The sequence below is a fragment of the Trachurus japonicus genome, chromosome 5 (genome assembly GCF_045865225.1).
Source record: "Trachurus japonicus isolate A0001 chromosome 5, Traja_1.0".
Taxonomy (NCBI): domain Eukaryota; kingdom Metazoa; phylum Chordata; class Actinopteri; order Carangiformes; family Carangidae; genus Trachurus; species Trachurus japonicus.
In genome coordinates this window covers 31191513-31213708 of record NC_140911.1, presented here as the reverse complement: position 1 = coordinate 31213708, position 22196 = coordinate 31191513, and the positions used below count along the sequence as shown (strand labels likewise).

Below are 22196 nucleotides of genomic sequence, written 5' to 3'. Positions count from 1 at the left end.
TTTTCACCTTACTTTCAATGTTTCACTCTTCTTTGTACAAATTTACATGTTGAAGCAACCTGCAGAATGTGTTACAAATGTGCACTGCGTTCAGTAAAAAAAAACAAAAAACTATTTCCTATTTCTGTAAAGTTTTTGTATTTTTCCAAACATCACGATTGTTAAAATATCTTACTCTTATCGATCTGTGTGTAAATTATTCTCCATATTCAGTCTGGGCTTCCATATATTTATGCCCCTTAAACGTTAGGACATTAGATGTTTTTATGCGACTCGCATATCTAGGATGCTCTTGCTAGCAATAAGACCGATGGCAAATATTGAGCAGTCCAGATAATGTAGAAGCGGACCGACTCCGATCGATGGCAGTAACTCACCCTCTGAGTGTCTGCTGGGGTTTCACACAGACGAAGAAGAGGAAACAGCCTCAGCTGCCGCCGGTCTGTAGATCAGCTGATCGCCTCAGAGCACGGACCAAAACAGCTAACGCTAGCTTATCGTAGACGGTGCTGAAAAAGTTATGACAGGACATGAGTGTCTGATACGGTAGGGCATCGATCACAAGCCAGTTCCAGCAGTGCTCGCTGTAGGTCGTGTAGGACAACAGTTTCATCCCTGTGCTTGTTTCGGAGACGCAGCTCAGCCTCGTCTCGGCTGGTGCGTCAGTGGCAGCAGCAGCTAACGTTACCAGGCTAACTCACCTCAACGTGCAGGTACCGTTAGCGACTTATTATTAGCCGCAGTGACCGGATATCAAACGGTCGCTTTTGTCACATACAGACCGCATGTATCAGGTACAAAATAAATATTTGTGCTTATTAACTGATGTAGACATATAAGCTCTGTTATAAAGCGGGTGGCTTGTTTTTCTAGCGCGGATATTGTCCGTCCCAGACGGTTAGCTAGCTAGCTCTCTGTGCAGCTAGCACAACGAAGCAATGGGATACACAACAGACATGTCAGGTGTAGTGAGCAGTGATGGGAAGGACGGCGTTACTTTTTTCAGTAACGAGTAGTTACTGTTTCCCCCGTTATAACGCATTACCGTTGCTGGCAATAAAATGTGCCGTTACTTGACTCAAGAAGTCCAGTCATAAAATAATACATTTGTTAAAGTGTACGTTACACTTCTACTTTTCATTCCATCAACTAGTCGGGAAAATAGCTGTTCCGCACAGACCACACCTGTCATTCACTGCTTTGACTGTAGCTATAATAACTGTGTAATAACCCAGTTTTATTTGGAGTCATTCATCGAAAATGTAACAGTGACCAGTAGAGTTGCACCAGCAGTCAGTCTGATTGGGAATGTCCTGTCTTTTCACACGTTTTACCCTTTTCAGATCCTGGCTCTGGTGAGGAACTGAGAGCATCTGGCCACCAACCAGACCAAAAGCTTTAACTGGAGACAAGAACTATGCCTTACCTCTGAGAATGGGAGGAAGTGGATCTAAAGCCAAAGGAGTCTGGCCTTTCTCAGGCAGTGGAACTGGAGGTGATACAGCCAGTGATGGGAATGAGCAGTCTTTGGCCCGTCTCAAAGGTTCAAGAAATGCAACTCCGTTTGTTTTTACCAGGAGGAGGTAAATGACACATCATTGGGAAATGGTATAAGGCTGAGGTCACCCAAACCACAGTACAGCACACAGGCCTCGTGGTCTGTGTCCATACACTATAGCTTTGGTCTCTGTGAGATGTCCATCTCTGGGACTCCTGACAGCTCTATAATATGATGCTATGTTAAAGTTGGACCGACCTAGAGAGTTGACAATAATGAGCCAGAAGAGAGACGGGAAACAAAGGTCCCAGAGGAGACATGATCCACGTTGTCACTGGTTTTCTCCCTAAACAGTATATCCTTTGTAATCTCTCAGCTGCTCTGTGTGTTTTATAGATAATGTCCTGGTTCCTCAGAATAGTCCACAGCAGTTGCTAACAGCAGTTTCTGTGGAAAAGTTTAGCTTGGAAGAAATTGGTAACTGAATCCACCCCAAGGGCAGGCAGTTCAACAGTGTTCAATGCTGAACACTGACACATCATTAAAAACACAAAATACTAGACTAGATTGAAAATATTAAAGGGACAACGAGGAGTTTTGGAAAAGCGAAGCGTTTTCACACTACATTTATGAGCCTCTGCGCGCACCGTGAAATTCTTTGACCGACGCAAGACAGACTCATGTTTTCATTCATCAAGAATTAAAGTCAGAGGTTCGAAGACGATCAGATACTGTCGTAGTTCTGACCATAAACGGCAATTCGGCTGCGTTATTCTCATGACTCGCCACGAAACCGAAAGTAAAGAAACGCTGGTCGGCTCGACCAGCATTTCCACCACCACTAATAATAACAAAATAACGATAGAGACAAAACGATATATTTATCGAAAATGGAGCCATGAACAAGTGTGGGTAGCATAGATTCATCCACATTAACGTGAGACTTTTTTATAACCAAATAGAAACTCCTCGTTTAAAATAAACTTGAGAATAAAATGATAAGTAATAGCTAAACACGCAGAAATGCCCTTGTGTATTGCAAGTGGGCATTTCAAAACCTCTTACTTCTTGCATGCCCAGAGAGAATTAGAGGTACACGAGAAAGTGTGTTTTGGGTGAACTGACCTTTTAAGATTAAGTCATCTCTGAATTATTTCCAAATGTATTTCCAAACTGATGTCTACTTGCTGTGTTTGCAGTTCTTTATACTACGACGAGGATGGCGACCTTGCCCACGAGTTCTACGAGGAGACGGTGGTGACGAAAAATGGCAGAAAAAAGTCCAAGTTGAAGAGGATCCAGAAGAATTTGATTCCTCAGGTTAGTTCAGGGACAAAACAAAATGACAAGGAGGCTGAAAGGCGCTTTTATCAGAACTGTCCTCCCCGTTCAACTGTGCATACTCTCTGTCTTTGTCTTTCAGGGAATCATAAAGCTGGACCACCCCTGTATTCATGTAGATTTCCCCATCGTCCTCTGCGAGGTGTGAAGCGTTGCACAGGGCTGATCTACTCCGAGGCAGCCACGGGGGCGCTCATTTAAGAGCAGAGGCTTGTTCCAGCGAGCGGTCAAGACTGAAACTGTGGTCTGGAGAGAAGGATGAAAATTCATACAGTCACATTAAATTGATATACTGAATGAAATGCTATACATTTGGAATCCAGCTACAGTCAGAGTGCCCTACTTACTTACGTACATATTTTGATATTCACAAAAAGTAGTGATGGTACAGGTTGTGTTTCCACTACCCAGCTGATATGTAAGCAGTTTTAGAGAAAACATCAGACAAAGTTGTACTTCTCTCGTGAGTTTTTTTGCAGGGAGAAAAAAACATCCTTGATGTGAAAAGGCTGTAATGGTTCATGCCTTCCGGGAGACCTAGAGCGTTTAGACTCTTGTGTGTATCTACGTATGTGTACATGTGTGCACTTAGGTTTGTTTGAGTGAGTGTGTGTAAGTGAGATGCAAGATGTATCTACAGGGTAGGAAGTTGAAGGATTGTGAAATCTATTGTATATATGGTCACGTTGTGTATTGTCATGTCTGAGTGTGTGTCTCAGTTACCAGAGCTCAGACCTGCACTAGTGATAATGTACTGTAAATAATTTCAGATTTCTAGTCGGAAATACTTGAATAAATGGTTTACTGAGCTGAATATCTGGAGTGGATATTTCTTCTTACTATTTGGGAAGAGTGTAGTATACACATAACATAACATCAGACTTTTTGTTCCATCTTTGGTTGTGAACTGATGAGAAAATGACCATTTAAAGGCATAGTTCAACACTTAGGGGGAAAGAAATCATTTTGTTTTCTTGCCAAGACTTGGACAAGAAGGTTGTGTTCTGTCTTCATCTCTTTGGACAGACTAAACAAACAAGTTAATGAGTGAGCTTTAATAGTGCTGGGAGAAGGATTGTGTTATCTTTGGGCAGAGCCAGGCGAGGTCCTTTTCCTCTGTTTCTACTTTCTATGCTAAGCTAAGATATCCAGCTGCTGGCTCAGCTTCACTCTGAACACGCAGACACGAGCGATATTGATCTTCTCATTTAATTTTAAAAGCAAATCAACATAGTTCCGGAAATATAATCCACATAATAACAGATTAACACATGATGCAATAATTTTAGCTCATTGAATCAAGTGGTGACTTTTATACGTAGCCTGCCTTTCTTGTACAGTATGACAGCTCTAAGTATAACCCTGACTTCTCCGCATTCGGTCTTATTTTTAGCTTTTCCCTTTTGCCTACTTGAATTTCTCTCTGCCTTGCTGAGCTGTACGGCTGCTGTGTGTGTGTCTAAAACAAGATTTATTCTCCCTTCCTCAGTTCACCATAAAACGAAGATGTGCGTAATCTTCACACTTTATTTTTGAGGTGCAAAGAATTTACACTTCAAGAACATGCACAGTATACAACCCCTAGAGGGCAGCAGGGAACTACACCTGTACTAGCTTTAATGAGTTTAGGTGGGGTTTTTGTTGACCTAAATCCTTTTCTCATGTACCTATTAAAGAATATCCTGTACAACTAGTCATTGCAAAAGATGAAGATGTAATTAAATGTAATGTTAGAGGTAAAAACTGACTGGAATCATGACCGTATGAAGCTGGTGTGGTCTGTTGGCACAGTGTCAAACCTTCATAGCAATGTAAACATATTTTAATGTATACAGTGAATGGACACGTCCTTACAACAAATGGGTAGGGCTTCCCCTGGCATTCTCTGGCGTCTGTAATTGTGTGGAATGTGGCTGGGTGTGTTTTTGGGTCAGAGGTCGAACACTTTGATGTATTTCCTCCCCACTGGTCTTTGATGTTTTGCTAAAAGTCCGGCCTGCATTAGAAAGATGTACTCTTTTCTTGTAAAACAAAAAACAAAAAAAACAACAACCCTACAATATTCAGGAATATGACAGAGAATTACAGTGTTTTGATCTACACAATGTGTTCTCTAATGTGTACAATGTGCTTGCGCTGGGAAATGTTGATCATGTGGCTGTGGTTGAGAGAGATAGACATTATGAATGATCCGCAAGGCTTGAAAAAGAACTCAAACATGCTTTGAATGATAAACAGTAACAGAAATCAATTCAACAAACCCTAGCGGTTTAGACTATAACAGCAGTGCTTTTCGATATCTTACTTTAATTTTACTCTTGGCTGTGGTGCAGTATGATTCTACTCACTGCATGTGAACTAAGAAATAATAGTAATGTCCTATGTTTGTTATTGATACTTAAAGAAATATGAAAGTCAGTTAAGGTAGCAAAGGTTAAGGTTAAGAGTTTATTTTCATTTTCTCAAGTTGTGTCATGGGACTTGTCAGTCATGTTTTTCTTTCTCTGATACAAATTGGTTTTGTATTTCCATAGTTTTATTGGTCAGCAGAGTGAAGGACTAACGTAGTTAACGTCAAACTGTTCCACTGAAACTCCCTTCATTGCAGTTTACCAGTTCACATGATTACCCTAATGATTTGCAATTGAAAGCGGGAAGCTGTGTTTTCCAGTTTCCGTGCCATTGTTTTCGCTTCCTGATGATCCCTGACTTCTGCTGATGTAATGTTCAGGAGACAGAGGTCGAAAGGAAGATGAGACCACAGGGAAACCGAACCGTTCGCTTTGTTCCTGTCGCTCCCTCTTTATTCACACCGGCAGTTAATGCTCTACATTTTCCTCAAACAAACTGCAGAGACAGAGGGGAGAGAGAGCGAAGGACAAAAAAAAAAGGAAAAAAAAATCCATGACATGGTGAAGTGAGTCAGCAAAGCTTGGAAAACAAATGGCGGAATGGACTCTGAGACAGGAAAACATCTCACTTCCAGGCCCCCACTTCAACCCTGATCATGTGCTCGGACATCCTCAGGCTCACGTGTATGTGCAGGGGAAATGTCTTAACTTTTAGAAGAGCACCATTCAAAGGCCACAAATAGACTGCTAGGCTCAAACAACCATTTTACTGGTGATGAAAGAAGCCCATTAACAAGCGTTCATGCACAAATTTCCTACTTCATCCAATCTACACAGTCGTTTATAGTATGGAAACAGGTTGTTAAATTGGTTAATTATGTGCAAGCGGCCTCTACCCTTCTCATTATTCCCCAGGCCTAACTCCACAGCTCTGCGCTGTCCTATCTGCCGTACTGACAGCATGTGGTACTTGGTTACTTCGCTGAGCCATAGCCAGTGGCTGTCATCACATGCCTCAGGCAGCAGTGACATCTGCATGCCAGATGCCTCTTGCCCACTGTCTGAAGTGTGCTCAGAGCATTAGTGAAAAAAACCCCATTAAAATCCTCCAGTTAAGTGGCAACACTTCAGTGTAAAAGAAGTTCATTGAAAGTACAAGACCTGCATTCATCTTTTACATAAATTGAACTGAATCAATCAGAAACATGTGCTTATCTACAACAAGAAACACTGAATCTGATTATTATTATTAAAAAACATTTATCTGTCTGTTGAAGCACTGGGTGGTGTAGTTATTGGTGTAATGTAACTAGGAAAGTCTACTCAGGTACTGTTCTTATGTACAATTTTGTGGTCCTTGACTATTTTTGTTTCATGCCACTTATACTTCTATTCTGTTGCATTTCAAAGGTAAACCACTCCACAGCCTTTATGTGAAAACTCGAGTTATTTTACATTTTACATGTACAGCTTTAGCTCATAACATCTAATAAGAAGGCTTATCTGTTAAAGAAGTGAACACTATACGAACTAGTTTGATATGTTACCCAGCTACAACATGAAAAGATATGCATAATGCATGACTAACTTCTGTAATGACTACTTTATTGATAATTAATGTGTAGCCTACTTGAGAATTGTGAATTGGGGCCTTACACTTACAGTAATGAACACTTTTCCATCGCTGGTTGTAGTAAGTCTGGATGATACCAGACCACAACGGGCCTCATAAACTATAAGGTCAGTGTTTTCTTCGAAATAAATTGAAGGTGTATTACAGAGTGGATACAACCGTTACATAAATGCACTGATCTATAGTATGTGCCAATGAACTGTGGAGTAAAACTTGGACAGTTTTGTTTGATCCCTCAATCTAAATTTTGTTTTTGAATTTTCCATCAGGAGTTTTTGGAAATATTTATTTTGTCATTTATTGTGGGTGTGGGATCCTACATGAACACGCCATGTGTCTCTTCTTACTGATGTGAAGTAAAAATTAATGCCAGCTATTTGACCCTTCCAAGTTCCAATCATAATCTCACAATACAAAAAACTGAAACCTATATGACAGATTATTTTCCATCTGTCCATCAAATCTGATCAAATCACATCTGTACATTGAGATGTGTTAATTCATCTTAAAACAGGGGTTAAAAAAATAAATAAATCTTATTTTCATTTTATTTTTAGTGCAACACTTGGCATGTAGGGAAAGTTTGCAGGTGTTTGAGGCACCAAAACGCACCCTTGGATGTTTCCAGAGTCAAATGAAGTCCTCTCATTATTTCTAAATACCATATTATTTATAGGCTACATCTGATTGTAATGTAGGAAGGCCACCGGAACACATCAAATCAAATTGTGGTGGTGATCTTATTTTTAGGGATGTCTGTGGCATACTGGCCCGCGGTGACCTCTTGTGAATCTTGACATTGCTCGTTACAGTGTATCTGTTTCACAGAGTGGTGGCTGGCAAACTTCTTGGACTGACTCATTCAGCGAGGGGTCCGTGTACGTTCAGCCAGTTCGTTTATAAAGTTTTAAACCAGAATGAAAACATGAAAAAAGAAGAAATAATATTTACATTTTATGATTTTGAAACAAAAAACACATAATTGGGTCGCATTCCCGTTGCTGTTACAGTTAAAAAATGAAAAACAAGAACAATGAATGAGAGGAAACGGTCCATTAGGCTATGTGTGTTTGCAGTTCCCCTGTTCTCATCTTTTTCTACTTTAATTAAGGTTATCGAGGTTATGTTTGGATTTGAGCAGGAGGACGTGTCTGTAACACATTAGATACGCCGACAGAGGTGTTCGGAAGTCCCGCTCCCCTCGCCACTCCCCCCTGTTCCCGGCGCTAATGGAACATCCTGACTGAGAGCGGTCTGGCACTCGGAGCGAGCGAGTTGCGACTGACAACGTCGCAGGGGGTAAACTCTGGTTTCTTCACTTCATACTCACGGACGGAAGCTCGAGAGCTCCTCCTGAAAAATAATTCTCCTCCAAGCAACGCGAATTCCCTCCTAACAAACTTTCCCCGAAGTGAACCCCTCACTCCTAAACTTATGTTCACTTTTGAAACTTTCCTGTTTGTTTTGAGGCGGCAGAGAAACGCGGCTTGAAGCAGGAGTTGGGAATGCTTCTGTCTGCAACTAAAGGTAAGTTGGTCCAGCTGCGGGGAGAGGGTCGGTGTGGATCATCTTTGCTTTCACATGACGTTTTACTCTTTCTTTGCTAAAAATAAAAAAAACGGTCTAAAGCTATAATTCAGCTAAACGTTTATGTAGCCTAACATAAAAATATCTGTTAAAGCCCATTGAAGAGCATTGGAGGCTACTTCCTATGGGAAGATGCGTTCAGTGAATCAGGATGAAAACTTATCAGTAATAATCATCACTAATCACGTGTCATTCTAATTGGAGCATTTGTTTTATAGATATAGCCTACTAAACAGCAATAGAAACTAAACCTAATTGTATTCTAATTCTGAAATCTAGATTATTCCTGAAAACCATTGGTGGAAAGTAACTAAGTATAACTGGGGTAGCCTACTATTTTAGACACTTGTATTTTATAGTATTTATTAATATAGTAAGTATTTTGTTTCTATATGGTATAAGTATTTCTCCACCACATTTATTTTTCAACACTGATAACTAACGATACCGATAATAATACAAAATATAAACTGTTTGTAAATAGACTGAATTATCGATGCATATTATATAGTAGATGAAGGTACCCAGCAGGACATTATGTACTGCTTTTTAGTAAACTGATGTACAATGAATGTAGGCTACCAATGATAATCTTCCTGTCATGATTCACATCTTTCTGAAAGTGGGTTATTCTCCATACTGAATAGTTTTACTTTACTCAAGTGTATGGTATGGTGATGCTAATACTTTTGTATTTAGGTTAGGTTTTGAATGTAGGGCTTTAACTGTTGATAACTGTGAATGAATACTCTGTTCCATAACTCACTGAAATCTCCTCAGTGAGTTGTGGAACAGAGTGACGGCCCCTGTCACATGTGAAGATTTATCAGAAAGTTTGAGGTGAAAAAGTTAAGGATGTGTTATCATTATTTATCTGTGCATCCCCACAGGCTGTGAGAGCAGCTTTGTTTATCTCCAGTCAGAGCATAAAACTAAAACAACATTTTGCACTGAACACTCTATCTCCTCTGTGACTTGTAGAGCCGAGAGTGACGGTCCCCTCTGTTGATCCACATCTGAAGACATGTTGCACTGGACTCTGTGTAACTGTAAAGTGCTGTTGCTGATTGTTCTACTATGGGACAGCATCTGTGTTTTGGGACTGAAGCCCACAAGATGGCCGCTGTATTCCCAAAAGCCTTTGCTTCTTGCTTGGAATGCCCCGACTGAGGATTGTGCCCCGAGGCATGACATTCATTTTCAGCTGGACCAATTCCAAATTGTGGCCTCACCCAATGAGGGCTTTGTCAGGCAGAACCTTACCATCTTCTATAAGGACCGCCTGGGCTTGTACCCTTACTTTGAGCCAGATGGAACCCCGGTGAACGGGGGGCTCCCACAGGTGGGCAGCCTCACACAGCACTTGGAGAAGATGCCAGAGGGCGTGCAAAAGTACATACGTGAAGAAGGGGCCAAGGGTCTGGCAGTTATTGACTGGGAGGAGTGGCGCCCGCTCTGGATACGTAACTGGAAACCCAAAGATGTCTACCGCAACCATTCTCAAATGTTGGTGAGCCAGAAGAACCCCATGTGGCCTGAAAATCAGGTGAAAAGAGTCGCCATGCAGGAGTTTGAGATGTCTGCTAGGAAGTTCATGCTGGAGACTCTCAAGCGAGCCAAGAGCCTGAGGCCCAACCAGCTGTGGGGGTTCTACCTGTTCCCCGACTGCTACAACCACGACTACAGAAACACCCTGGAGAGCTACACGGGGCGCTGTCCCGACGTGGAGGTGGCTCGCAACGAGCAGCTGAAATGGTTGTGGACGGAGAGCACGGCCCTCTTTCCCTCCATCTACATGGGCACTGTGCTGCGCTCCTCCGCCTCTGGCCGGCAGTTTGTCCGGAACCGAGTGAAGGAGGGGATGCGTTTAGCGTCGTCAGGCGATGGGTTGGCACGTCCTGTCTTTGTTTACACCCGGCCCACCTACCACAACTCCCTGGAACAGCTGACAGAGGTGACACTCCTACTTTAAAACTCTGCCTGCCCTGAATTTGTTTTTAAGGTTACATATTATACTGTTTTTCAACCATTTCACATAGACATACAGCATTGTTCTTCATTTTAAAGGGATAGTTCAACATCTTGGCAAATTGGCCCATTGCCATAACCCCTATAGTTTTAGGAGTAGGTTCGATACCTTTAATAGGCTTTATGCCCAGCTCAACTGCTTCTTGAACTTAATCCAGCTCCTTTTTTTCCTGTCTACCATTATTTGACAAACTGATTAATCCAGGTGTGTCTGACCATTGTTGTGAGGTCAGACACACCTGGATTAATCAGTTTGTCCAATAATGTAAAACAGGAAATACAGGAGCTGGCTTAAGTTCAGGAAGTAGTGGAGCTGGGCATAAAGCCCATTGTTGGTGCAAGCTATTTTTAGAATGGCGGAGCAGAGCCGTGAGCTGCTCAGAGCTACGCTACGGAGGCTAATAGGATTTCTTGGTTTCCTTCATCAAACTCATCAAATACACAATCCAACAACTCCAAAACACTCTGGTGGACAAGTTGTGACCTGCACATTCACCACGCTATGAGATCATAACGGAACGTTACGAGACAGAGTTGTTCTCAACGTAAATCCAAGAAATCCTATTAGCCTCCGTAGCGTAGCTCTGAGCAGCTCACGGTTCTGCTCCGCCGTTCTGAAAATAGCTTGCACCGACAATTAAAGGTAACGAACCTACTCCTAAAACTAGAGGGATTATGGCAATGGGCCAATTAACCAAAATGTTGAACTATCCCTTTAAAGGTTCCATTATTATACTGTTTTTCACATGGACATACAGCATTCTTCTTCATTTTAAAATGACTAATGTCTTACTAGGAACTATTGGTCATGATACAAAAGATATCTGGAGCAGGGAATGTGGACGACTTTGTTAACTTTCAGTCTCACTGTGACTTTAACACTCAGCACTACTGCTCGCTTCTCTCTTTCTCTCTCTGATCAGTGCACGCTGCATGGAGCTATAGCTCTCTGCTTTTCCTTATCGGCAGCCACAGTCCTTTCCTGTTCTGGTAGCAGACGGACACCCCAATACCTTTCATTTGTGCGGAGAAAGCAGGATGGGTGTTGGTCAAGTTGAAAATCTCGCTTACACCCTATAGACTGTTTCCTTATGGGAGAATGAACAGATAAGAGCTGCTGATGTATGTGACATACAGTAGCCTGTGACCCATTACCGTTTTAACCCTGGTAAAGTGATACATAACAGAGTGTTTTTCCACTTTGACCTGTATTTTTAGAAATGTAAAAGGTTAAATGCGATAGGGTTAAAACGCTGTATCATCTTTTACAGTATGACCTGGTCTCCACCATCGGGGAGAGCGTGGCTCTGGGAGCGGCTGGAATCATCCTGTGGGGAGAGGCAGTTTATGCAAGCAGCAAAGTAAGCATTGACACTAATTATGAGACAAACTCATTAATCACCCAAGACACACCTCACAGCTCGGCCCACGAGCGTCATCATCTGGTCAGTTTTTGACCCTGCTGCTCTTGTCTGTCATGTGCACAGTCATTCGAGAACTAACCGTTATTCCTCAGGGTTTCCAGTTCAAAGATAGCGGCTTGAGTCACATGAGTGTCACATTCAGGCCGATAGGTGCTTAGATCTCATTTTCACTAAAACTTCCACATATCAGCTATGAACATTTATGTTGTTCCCAGTTGTGAAGAACCACATTTAGCCCAAAGGTGTTTTCCAGTCCAGAAGAAAATTGGACAAAATAGTTTTGCCAGATTTGCTTTTGCTTTTAAATCTGCTGTGGACTAATCTCCACTGGAAAGCAGCTAAGCATGAGACGAACAGATCCTCATCAGAGCTACATCTCTTTATTCCACTCTGGTGAACAGTCTGGTTTGGAAAGAGATTGCACAGTATTTTTTTAAACAAAATAACAGGCTAATATGAATATGGAGATCTATCTGTGTTAGATTTGTGTTATGGTGTGGGTCGGGAGTAAAAGCACATTTTAGACACTTGATGACTGTGATTCCTTTTCGACGTCTCTCTATGTTTGTCTTTATTTTGGATTAACCAGTGCGTCTGTGGTCACTGAACAGGTGGATTATAAAGAGTTATTTTATGTCATGAATGTTAATCTCTGTAGACTTGAACACCAAATCAAGACTTTAAGTTTTTTTCAGTTTGTTCTGAATCAAGATAGATATGTCAGTATGTCTCATTTAAGAGTGTGATATAGATAGATTTTGTGATGTCATTTGAAAAGGCTTCTCTTATTACATGAAATTCACTGTGTTATACAAAATAATATGTATATTATATTTGTTATGTATTTGAGTAGCTATAGATAGATAGATAGATAGATAGATAGATAGATAGATAGATAGATAGATAGATAGATAGATAGATAGATAGATAGATAGATAGATACAGTAGATAGATAGACTTTATTTGTCATTCAATGAACATACACCTTGCGGTGAATGCATGAACGAAATTAAGTTTCTTTGGCTCTGACTGATAAAAAAGAAACAGTAATAAATTAAAAAGAGGCTATATAGTAAAATATATAAATACAGTATACATAGATACATACAAGAAATACACGAGAGTGTCAGGCATAGTAAGATAATGATAAGAATGTGTGGAAAACGTTTCATTTAATCAACAAGACTGCATCATAACCACATTAATCCCTTATAAGATAAGGGATTCCTATCAGAAAGAAAGCTCCTGTTGAATCTCAGCCTACTTGTATGAGTGAGTATCTTTTCTCCTGTCCTCTCCAGAACAGCTGTTCCAGCCTCGACACCTATCTACGGGGTCCGCTGAGTCAATACCTCTTCAACGTCTCCACAGCAGCCGAGCTATGCAGCCAGACCTTGTGTGCTTCTCACGGGCGCTGTTTGCGCAGAAATCCAGACAGCGATGTTTACTTGCATCTGAACCCCGTCACCCACACCATCGTCAGGGAGAAGGGCAAGCTGGCGGTCACCGGCGGCCTCAGCAAAGGGGCGGCGGACAGTTTTCAGACTGATTTTAAGTGCCAGTGCTACAGCGGCTTTCAGGGAGAGGGCTGCGATCAGACAGACCCTCTGTACCAGAAAGGGACGGCAGCTCAACCTGTGGCATCAGCGCTGCACTGTCTGATCTTACTGATTATCTCTCTGCTCATCTGCTAATGCAAAACGCAAAGGAGCAAACAGGATGACGGGTTGAGAGGTTTTCTGAGCGAGAGCTGTCGGTTTTTTTTCTGGAGTAGCTGTAGAAAATGGATGGCATAAAGTGAAATTTTTATATAAGAAACACTGTGGAATTTGCAAAGTTATATTTGTTTATAACTTTTTTTAAAACAATGGAGGGCTCCCTGGAAATGACCATGTTTACATTTTGTTCTCAATTTCCTAAGGTGTCAAATTCCATGTTTCTCATAGAGGGCACGGGGTTTTTTTTGGTGGGGGGGGGGGGGGCGGGTATGGTAAATGAGTCGACACATGTTAGTCGCCGTGGTGAAAGTGGAATTGATGCACTTAAATCTGGTAATAGCACAATATATTTTAAGTGCCTGATCCGTTTTTCCCCCAACATGACCTCTCATTAATTTTGTTACAGAGGCAATTAAGTGTTACTATTTATTTGAATGTATTTTTAGGTGTTTTGTATGATATGTTAATTGTCCAGATCATGACTACTAGTTTTCGCTAAAAAGACACTTATATTTCTCTGTTTATGCCAAAAATAACAGTCTGCAGCTCTTTGACTTGAGAAGCACAAACACTATTCACATGATAGTGATAATTTTCTGACACTTTGTATGTTCCACAGTTTTTTACTGATATTATCGCCTCTGTCTTAATGCTGTTTTCTCAAATTTAAAGTTTTTTTCAAATTAAATAAACTACTTTGTCCAACCACTTGTGCACTTTCTTTCCAATTACGTTCGACAGAAAAATAACCTGGGAAAATTTTGAAGTTTTTGTTGTTTACAGTCACCAGAGATTAAACTTTAGGGAAAATACGTGTCACAATTGGTCATAGAAGGCCAAAGCTAGCTAGTCTCCTGGGAGGGACGCATTTTACAGGCTCTAGCCTCATACCCCCCACCCCTCCCCATGTAATTGTAGGCTAGTGTTAAGCCAAGAGTTATTTTTTACTTCTTTTAAGAGTTGAGCAGGCATACATTTAAATCTGGAGGTGGAAGAGTTCATTATGGCTTTTCTGACAGTCATCCAGAGTGGAGCCCTGTAGGCTCTCCATGTCTCCTCAGTGGCTGCTCATCTGTAATTATATCTACATGATTGATTGAAACAAAATGAGAACTCCTGTGTGAATGATAATAATGGGACAAGGATTTTTAAAGTGCCTGTGACTTTAAATCTGCCTTGTCCCGTGAATCGATTTGCATGTCTCATCTGATTGGTTGTAAAACCCTGTGAGCAGTCCCGGTTTTGCGCCACCCCCCTTTTCCTGCATGTGTCATCCAGATCATGAGACTGCTGGTCGCACATCCAGACTCCAAAAACTAAATACAAAACCCCAAATCCTTGTCCAGTGTTTCATTAGGTAAGTTAGTGTTTGTAGTTTTGTCTATATTCCATTCATCTTTTATTGTAGCCTATTACTTGACAGTTTAGTGCTTCATTCCAATGTAGCTGCCCTGTAACCTGTGGCATCATATGGGAAACCACACAGGATTAACAGACAAGGAGCAGAACATGTTTAGTCAAGACTTCTCAGTGCTTTCTGACAGAGTCAGTTAACTTTGAGTTTTGATCACTGAGACTCTAGTTGCTTCACAGCTTTAAAAACAGTTCACTGTGGTTGCAATATCCTCTATTTCACAGTACAGCCCTGAGATGTTCACAGTGCTGTCTTCTGTCTTTCTCTTCTTTGCAGGCCCAGGGATGCCTTCCTTTCACCCCGAGGTGCTGCTCCTCCTAAATCTGATCAGCCTGGTTTCAGGGCAGCATGTTGGAACATCGTCCTTCGCCCAGGTGCCCTTCCTTACTGTGTGGAACGCTCCCACTGCCAGCTGCCTCTCTCAGTATGGCGTGGATCTCAACTTGGACACCTTCAACATCGTCCAGAACCAGAACCAAAGCTTCATGGGGGAGAACATAACCATCTTCTACACCGAAAAGCTCGGTCTGTACCCCCGCTACTCCAACCAGGGAGTGGCTGTTAATGGCGGAGTCCCACAGAACGCCAGTCTTGATGAGCACCTCAGAGCCGCCTCTGATGATATCCGCCACTATATCCCTGACAGGGAATTTCAGGGCCTCGCTGTGGTAGACTGGGAGAGCTGGAGACCCGTGTGGGAGAGAAACTGGGACAGTAAGGAGGTGTACTGGGAAGCATCAAGAGCACTGGTGAGGTCCAGGCATCCGGACTGGAGCCCTTCACAGATAAATGCAGAAGCCAGGGTGAGGTTTGAGGAAGCAGGAAGGAAGTTCATGGAGGAAACGCTGAAACTGGGCCAGATGGAAAGACCCAACGGGTTGTGGGGTTACTACGGTTTTCCCAGCTGCTACAACTATTACGACAAAAGCAAAAACTACACGGGGAAGTGTCCACCTGTGGAGATAAAGAGGAACGACGAGCTGTTCTGGATGTGGAACAGCTCCTCCGCCCTGTATCCTGACATCTACCTCAGCCTGGAGCAGAGAGGCCTGGGCAGAGAGGTGCTCCTCTACGCCCACCACCGCGTCCTGGAGGCCATGAGAGTGGGGGCTCAGGCGTCCCCGTCAGCTCCACCTGTCATCCCCTACGCTCGCATTGTCTACACCTACTCGTTAGATTTCCTCTCTCAGGCAAGAAGCAGTTGTGTGAACATGATGCTATTTTTTTGGGTTCTTGTTTTTGTCTGTGTCTTCTTACACCATCTCTTTTTTTCTTTCTTCCTGCAGCAGCACCTGGTCTACACTATCGGAGAAAGTGCTGCTTTAGGATCTGCAGGGGTCGTCCTCTGGGGTGACCTCTCCTTCGCCAAATCTCAGGTATCACATAACATAAACTGATTGGTTTACAGGTCAGAGGTCAGGTGTGGAGGCGCCACAGGACATTTTAGATAGATAGATAGATAGATAGATAGATAGATAGATAGATAGATAGATAGATAGATAGATAGATAGATAGATAGATAGATAGATGGATAGACTAGACTCTCTGTAGACTTGAACACCACATCAAGACTTTAAGTTTTTTTCAGTTTGTTCTGAATCAAGATAGATATGTCAGTATGTCTCATTTAAGAATGTGAGATAGATAGATAGATAGATAGATAGATAGATAGATAGATAGATAGATAGATAGATAGATAGATAGATAGATAGATAGATAGATAGATAGATAGATAGATAGATAGATAGATAGATAGATAGATAGATAGATGGTTATTGCAGAGGGGATGAAGGATTTTTTTTATTATCATTAATGCAGAAATTAAGCTCAGATCGTGGCTGACGGCTGCACAGCCTCCTCATCATGATAATGCACCAGATCTACACACAGAGGTCAGGCCAGGATAACAGACGACTTCATTCATAAGATATAAGCATGATAAGGTTTTTGATTTTATCTCCTCTCTGTAGTTTTACCATTTCAATCAAGTTTTTGAGAGGAGATCTCTGGCCAGTAGTTTTGTATTTCCCCTAACTCTACATCCACTGTGTGTCCTACTCCATGTGTGTGTGTGTGTGTGTGTGTGTGTGTGTGTGTGTGTGTGTGTGTGTTAGTACTGTGCGTACACACAGACAGCATTGGTTAACCACAGTTTGACACATCAGTTTCAAACTGAGTTAGATGGTTAGAGGACATGCTGCGGACAGAGAAGATTAAAATACCTTGTTCTACTTACTCATGGTTCTGCAGGTTGAACAGGCATGTTTTGGGCTCATTACTTGCTCTTTTATTGCTCTTATTTACAATAACTAGTGTGTGTGTGTGTGTGTGTGTGTGTGTGTGTGTGTGTGTGTGTGTGTGTGTGTGTGTGTGTGTGTGTGTGTGTGTGTGTGTGTGTGTGTGTGTGTGTGTGTGTGTGTGTGTGTGTGTGTGTGTGTGTGTGTGTTCGTTCAGAAGCTCTGTTTAAATTTAACAGAAACAGGAAATCCTGGCTATACCTCACTTTAGTTCAAGAAAGGGAACTGAGTGCTCATACAGACTGAGTTTGAAATCAATTAGTGTTAACTTATATTTAAATAAGAAATAAGTATGTTTTTGGAAAAGGTTAAATAGTGAATATGATGTGTTGAACAGTGTGCTGTTTCATAGTGGAAAAACTGGGATGTGAGCTTTGGTTTAATATGATATAGCCTACTGCTGTTAAATATATATTTTTTTAAATATATGTTGACTGTTTTGTGTTTAATGTTTCTCTTGTAACTGATTTTGTGAAATTGTTTTAATGATATGATCAACAGTGATTTTATAAGTCACACCACTAAGAACAGATCATTAGTGTACAGTTTCGTATTAGAGACTGTGTTGTATTATCACAGTGCATATTTGATCAGTCAAAACACAGATACTTGTTATTAGAATCAAGTGAATGTAAATTTGGGTCTTTTCACTGGTGATAATATAAAGTATCACTTGAATTATCCTCAACAGCACAACACCAGAGATATTTGCAGTATAATTTTCATTAGTTGATGGACAGATGAGTTTCTGAGAACTGGCTTCTCTGCAAATGGTCCATTATATTCTTAAGTGTTTTAGTTACACTTTTAGTTATTGTGTAAGAGCTGTTGTTTGCAGTTCCTTGAAGCGTCCTTTAGTGTCCTTTCTGTCTTTTCTGGTCCCAGGCAACATGCGACGCTGTCAAATCCTACATCGACAACACCCTGGGTCCATACTTGGTGAATGTAACATCAGCGGCCACTCTGTGCAGCCGGACTATGTGCTCCTCTCAGGGAAGATGCCAGAGGAGGAGTGTGAGGTCGGCTGCCTACCTCCACCTTGACCCCACGGTGTGGAAGGTGGTGACGGAGAAGAGCCCAGAAGGGCGGACTAGCTACAGAGTTTTAGGACAGATGAGGCCACACGAGGTAACATTCATGAAGTCTCAGTTTCAGTGCAAGTGTTACCCAGGGTGGGGCGGTGAGAACTGCTCCAGGCCGGGGTAATCGGTGACATTCAAGGTCTGATCGGGGGTTAAGTCTGAAAAAAAACATACACAGCTGAACAACAGATTGAGGAAGTTTAAGCATGAGTGCATGTGGTCTCCTGTGAATTTACACTTCCCATTCTTTGACTCATTTGTTTTATGAACTAATTTTGTAATTTCCTATATTTATATAGGAGATAATGTTCCAGGTTTTAAAGATAAATCCACAGTTTCCAATATATATAGACAGATTTGTATGTATAAGTAATGATATAAGAATGTGTTGATCTAAAATCAGCCAGAAACTGTCTATGATAACATAAAGTCACATAAAACATGCTTTAATTCTTGTTACTTCACTGGGCATTTGAGCTTCTCCATGATGTATACGAGTGTGTATGTATGTATAAGTTTCACACAATAAGACTGTTGCAAAGTTTATCTGAGAACCAGAAATGTAATAGATGTAATTACAAGATTGTCGTTGCTGAAACAACAACATAGTACACAAGGGTTATTCAGATCAATGGACTGATGAACTGCAACATTTCTTTAGCTGTCCATTGTTTTGTTTTGTTTAATGCTGGCAGGGCCAAAGAGAAACTTCAGGAGCAGTAATGTGCTGTAAGAATGATTTATGAGTGATATCCCAGGTGTATTATGAAACTACACAGTTGGTTTTGAGGTTGTGTGTGAGCCAGTTTGAGAGGAGATTGACTGTTGACAACAACATTCAGGTCTTAATGAGTCTATTCATTTTACTACATGTTCACAGGTGTATGTTGAATTATTTTTTGCAATTTCTCAACAAATGTCATATATTTTCTTAATACATTTTACGTTTATTCTTATACTTTTTAGTGTGAAGACTGGTAATCTGAACATACTGGTGAAATAAATGCAAGACAAACAGGAGAATAAATAGTAGTTCAGTACAATTGTGTGGTACTTGTATTACTTATTGAGTATGAACAATTTATCCCACTATGTAACTACGTTACAGCATATTTTGTACTTTTTACTACATTTAATTCACATCCATACTTTATCTTACAAATTAGTATATTATCATTCAGTAAAACATGATTTGTTGTCAGAGATTAAACCTTTTACTAGTGTTTAAAGATGTCAAATGTGTTTCCACATAGATTGAATATATTGCAAAGCTGCTCCTAATATCCCAGTGATATAATATTTTATTGGAAACACACTGTGAAGTGGCCACTATATGAATACGTCTTCTGATACTTAAATTACATTTAGCTGATGATTCTTTCCTTTGAATGGGAGAGTTTTCCTTTGTAATGCTGCATATCTACAGTGCGTGCTGCTCCTTTGACCAAAGTAATGGATTTGAATACTTATTCCCCCACAGTGTGGAGGGAACAGAGGCCAGACTGAAGCTTGAATTTTTTATGGCTGGAATCACGGCCAGCAGGAGGTGTTGTGGGACAACTAACCAGAAGAAAGGCAACAGACATCAAGGTCAGAGCCCTGGGTGTTATCACAGACAGAGTCAAATAACTGTAGAGGAAAAGCCATATTTGACTCGGTATGTCAGACTGTGATAACTTTATAGTGATAACTCTGCAGGAGCTGAAGTTCCCACAATGAATTAAACCCACTGTGACACAGAAGCAAAGAGAGCATAGGGTGACATTTGATTGATTTATGAGTGGCGTGTACAATGTCGTCTTATCTGATAGCTACTGCTGCTTCAAACTGGTGTCGTTGATTGTAATTTCCCTCCTCTGTCCCCTGAGGCTCAGCGGGGCTGGAAGAAGAGAATCCCACAGGACCTCACCGTTTTCCTGCTTCCAGCTTTATCACTGGCTGGTTTGTGAGGAAATGATGAGGAGGAGGCTTTTTTTTTTTAAGCTGGGGAGAAATATTTGCAGTATGTGTTAGGGGTGGGAGAAAAGTCTTTGGAGTTGATTGTGCAGTGTTTTCTGAACAAGACTAAATTGTTTTTCAAAGACCAAGGACAAAAAATGTAATCCTTAAACACCGTATTTACCTGTAGTTACTTGATAATGGAGGGAAATAGAACAGTGCTCTTAGGATGATTGACATTTAATGCTGCTCCTCTGTTCATTATTCTCCAGCCTGGCAACCTAAAGACCACCCTGTTTGTCCCAATAGACAGGGGAAATTATGTTCATTCTGTGCTACTTCTAATATAGGCTGTGGACACACATGTATATGAAGGCACACACGCACACATATACTGTATGTATAGGCTATATACTATACTATATGATTCTGAAGTCTGTCTGTCTGTCTGTCTGTCTGTCTGTCTGTCTGTCTGTCTGTCTGTCTGTCTGTCTGTCTGTCTATCTATCTATCTATCTATCTATCTATCTATCTATCTATCTATCTATCTATCTATCTATCTATCTATCTATCTATCTATCTATCTATCTATCTATAGCTACTCAAATACATATAACAAATATAACATACATATTATTTTGTATAACACAGTGAATTTCATGTAATAAGAGAAGCTTTTTCAAATGACATCACAAATTTGGAAATGGCCTTTCAGTGTCTTATCTGCGCGTACATGCACACAACCCATTTTGATCTATTTATCACATTTTGAGTGGTCCCCTCTTTTTCCTCCAACCCTGTCAGGTATAGCAGGCCCTCTATTTTTCTATTCCTTCATCTCTGCATTTGTTCATTTCAGTGTCTCGCTCTGTCACCCCTGCATGGTCACGTCTCCTCTCTCCCTGCTGCTCTGTCTCGAGATCGTCTCGCTCGCTCTCGGTTTAATAACTGTTTTGTCACGCTCTGCGTCTGTGTCCTTCAGAGGAGTTGACTCTCAGATCAGGTTTTCCTAAAGATCAGATGCACACTTGTTTACATGATTTATGTGCGTATTTGGCACCAAAGCCACTGCGGTATGCATTAATTGGGCTATTAAATGCAGTTCCTGTAAATATGTGACAAACAGAAAAAGTTCTGCATCTTGGGAAATAGGAATCCACTTATTTTCTTGTGTTCTTGCCCGAAGCTACAGCCATGAGGCAGTTAGCCAACATAGCTCAAACACTGGCTCTGTCCAAATGTAACAACTGCCTATCAGCACCTTTAAGCTCAGTAATTAACAAAAGCCCTCTGAAGTAAACATCAAAATAAGCTGTTTGTTCCTTACCTTCAAGGACAGCACTCAGATCTAACGCCACGATTGGCAGGAGGACATTGTTCAACTTTACTCTCCAGAGCTGTTACAAAATCATGCAGAAATTTGAATCAGTTCCATTGTGATGTGACAATGCTGCAGTTTAGGTTGGTTAGAGTTATGCACAAAAAAACAACTTGAGTTTAGAGAAAGGTCACGGTTTGGGTCAAAATGAGTCAGAGTTGGCCCCAGAGCTGATGTGATTGGGATAATGGCAGCTGCAGGGGGCAACAGATCTCAATCTATGATGTAAATGCTTGACAGTCTAAGTTTGTCATCAACAACCAACCAATTCTACTTCAAAACATGCTGCAAAGTCTCTCTCTGACACACACACACACGCCAAATATAGCTTACCAGTATGTTGCCTACTTCTCTCTCTCTCTCTGTCTCTCACACACACTTCACACTGCACCATGTGCATAATTTCAATTATGACTATACACTTCAGATATAGTAGTCTATAGTCTATTCAGAAAGACCCCAACATAATTCAATATTTTATATAATAATCATGATAATCAACTCAGC

The 22196-nt window shown here is 41.2% G+C and overlaps 3 protein-coding genes across 5 annotated transcripts; all 3 read left to right on the top strand.

The window, feature by feature from the left end:
• The first annotated feature begins 429 nt into the window (after positions 1 to 429).
• tusc2a (tumor suppressor 2, mitochondrial calcium regulator a) lies at positions 430 to 3653 on the top strand. Of its 3 annotated transcripts, none has more exons than XM_085777432.1 (4): positions 430 to 546; positions 1344 to 1583; positions 2698 to 2818; positions 2922 to 3653. In XM_085777432.1, exons 2-4 carry the CDS (start codon positions 1435 to 1437, stop codon positions 2985 to 2987), a joined length of 336 nt encoding a protein of 111 aa, XP_085633558.1. In that variant the 5' UTR covers positions 430 to 546; positions 1344 to 1434; the 3' UTR covers positions 2988 to 3653. The 3 variants fall into 3 exon arrangements, with proteins under 3 accessions (XP_085633558.1, XP_085633557.1, XP_085633559.1); XM_085777431.1 differs by having other exon boundaries at positions 430 to 713; XM_085777433.1 differs by having other exon boundaries at positions 430 to 794.
• Positions 3654 to 8082: 4429 nt separating this feature from the next.
• On the top strand, positions 8083 to 14289 carry hyal2a (hyaluronidase 2a). Its single transcript, XM_085777430.1, has 4 exons — positions 8083 to 8350; positions 9392 to 10364; positions 11710 to 11799; positions 13164 to 14289. Exons 2-4 carry the CDS (start codon positions 9435 to 9437, stop codon positions 13554 to 13556), a joined length of 1413 nt encoding a protein of 470 aa, XP_085633556.1. The 5' UTR covers positions 8083 to 8350; positions 9392 to 9434; the 3' UTR covers positions 13557 to 14289.
• A 554-nt stretch (positions 14290 to 14843) lies between these two features.
• On the top strand, positions 14844 to 18531 carry hyal1 (hyaluronidase 1). The gene is made up of 4 exons (XM_085777429.1): positions 14844 to 14937; positions 15277 to 16184; positions 16281 to 16370; positions 18177 to 18531. Exons 2-4 carry the CDS (start codon positions 15279 to 15281, stop codon positions 18495 to 18497), a joined length of 1317 nt encoding a protein of 438 aa, XP_085633555.1. The 5' UTR covers positions 14844 to 14937; positions 15277 to 15278; the 3' UTR covers positions 18498 to 18531.
• Positions 18532 to 22196: the final 3665 nt, after the last annotated feature.

Coding starts and splice junctions, on each gene's coding strand:
- tusc2a (XM_085777432.1), top strand. CDS start 1,435: ATGGGAGGAAGTGGATCTAAAGCCAAAGGAGTCTGGCCTTTCTCAGGC. Junction 1,584..2,697: donor TTTGTTTTTACCAGGAGGAG/GTAAATGACACA, acceptor CTGTGTTTGCAG/TTCTTTATACTACGACGAGG. Junction 2,819..2,921: donor AGAAGAATTTGATTCCTCAG/GTTAGTTCAGGG, acceptor TTTGTCTTTCAG/GGAATCATAAAGCTGGACCA.
- hyal2a (XM_085777430.1), top strand. CDS start 9,435: ATGTTGCACTGGACTCTGTGTAACTGTAAAGTGCTGTTGCTGATTGTT. Junction 10,365..11,709: donor CCCTGGAACAGCTGACAGAG/GTGACACTCCTA, acceptor CATCTTTTACAG/TATGACCTGGTCTCCACCAT. Junction 11,800..13,163: donor CAGTTTATGCAAGCAGCAAA/GTAAGCATTGAC, acceptor TGTCCTCTCCAG/AACAGCTGTTCCAGCCTCGA.
- hyal1 (XM_085777429.1), top strand. CDS start 15,279: ATGCCTTCCTTTCACCCCGAGGTGCTGCTCCTCCTAAATCTGATCAGC. Junction 16,185..16,280: donor CGTTAGATTTCCTCTCTCAG/GCAAGAAGCAGT, acceptor TTCTTCCTGCAG/CAGCACCTGGTCTACACTAT. Junction 16,371..18,176: donor TCTCCTTCGCCAAATCTCAG/GTATCACATAAC, acceptor TTCTGGTCCCAG/GCAACATGCGACGCTGTCAA.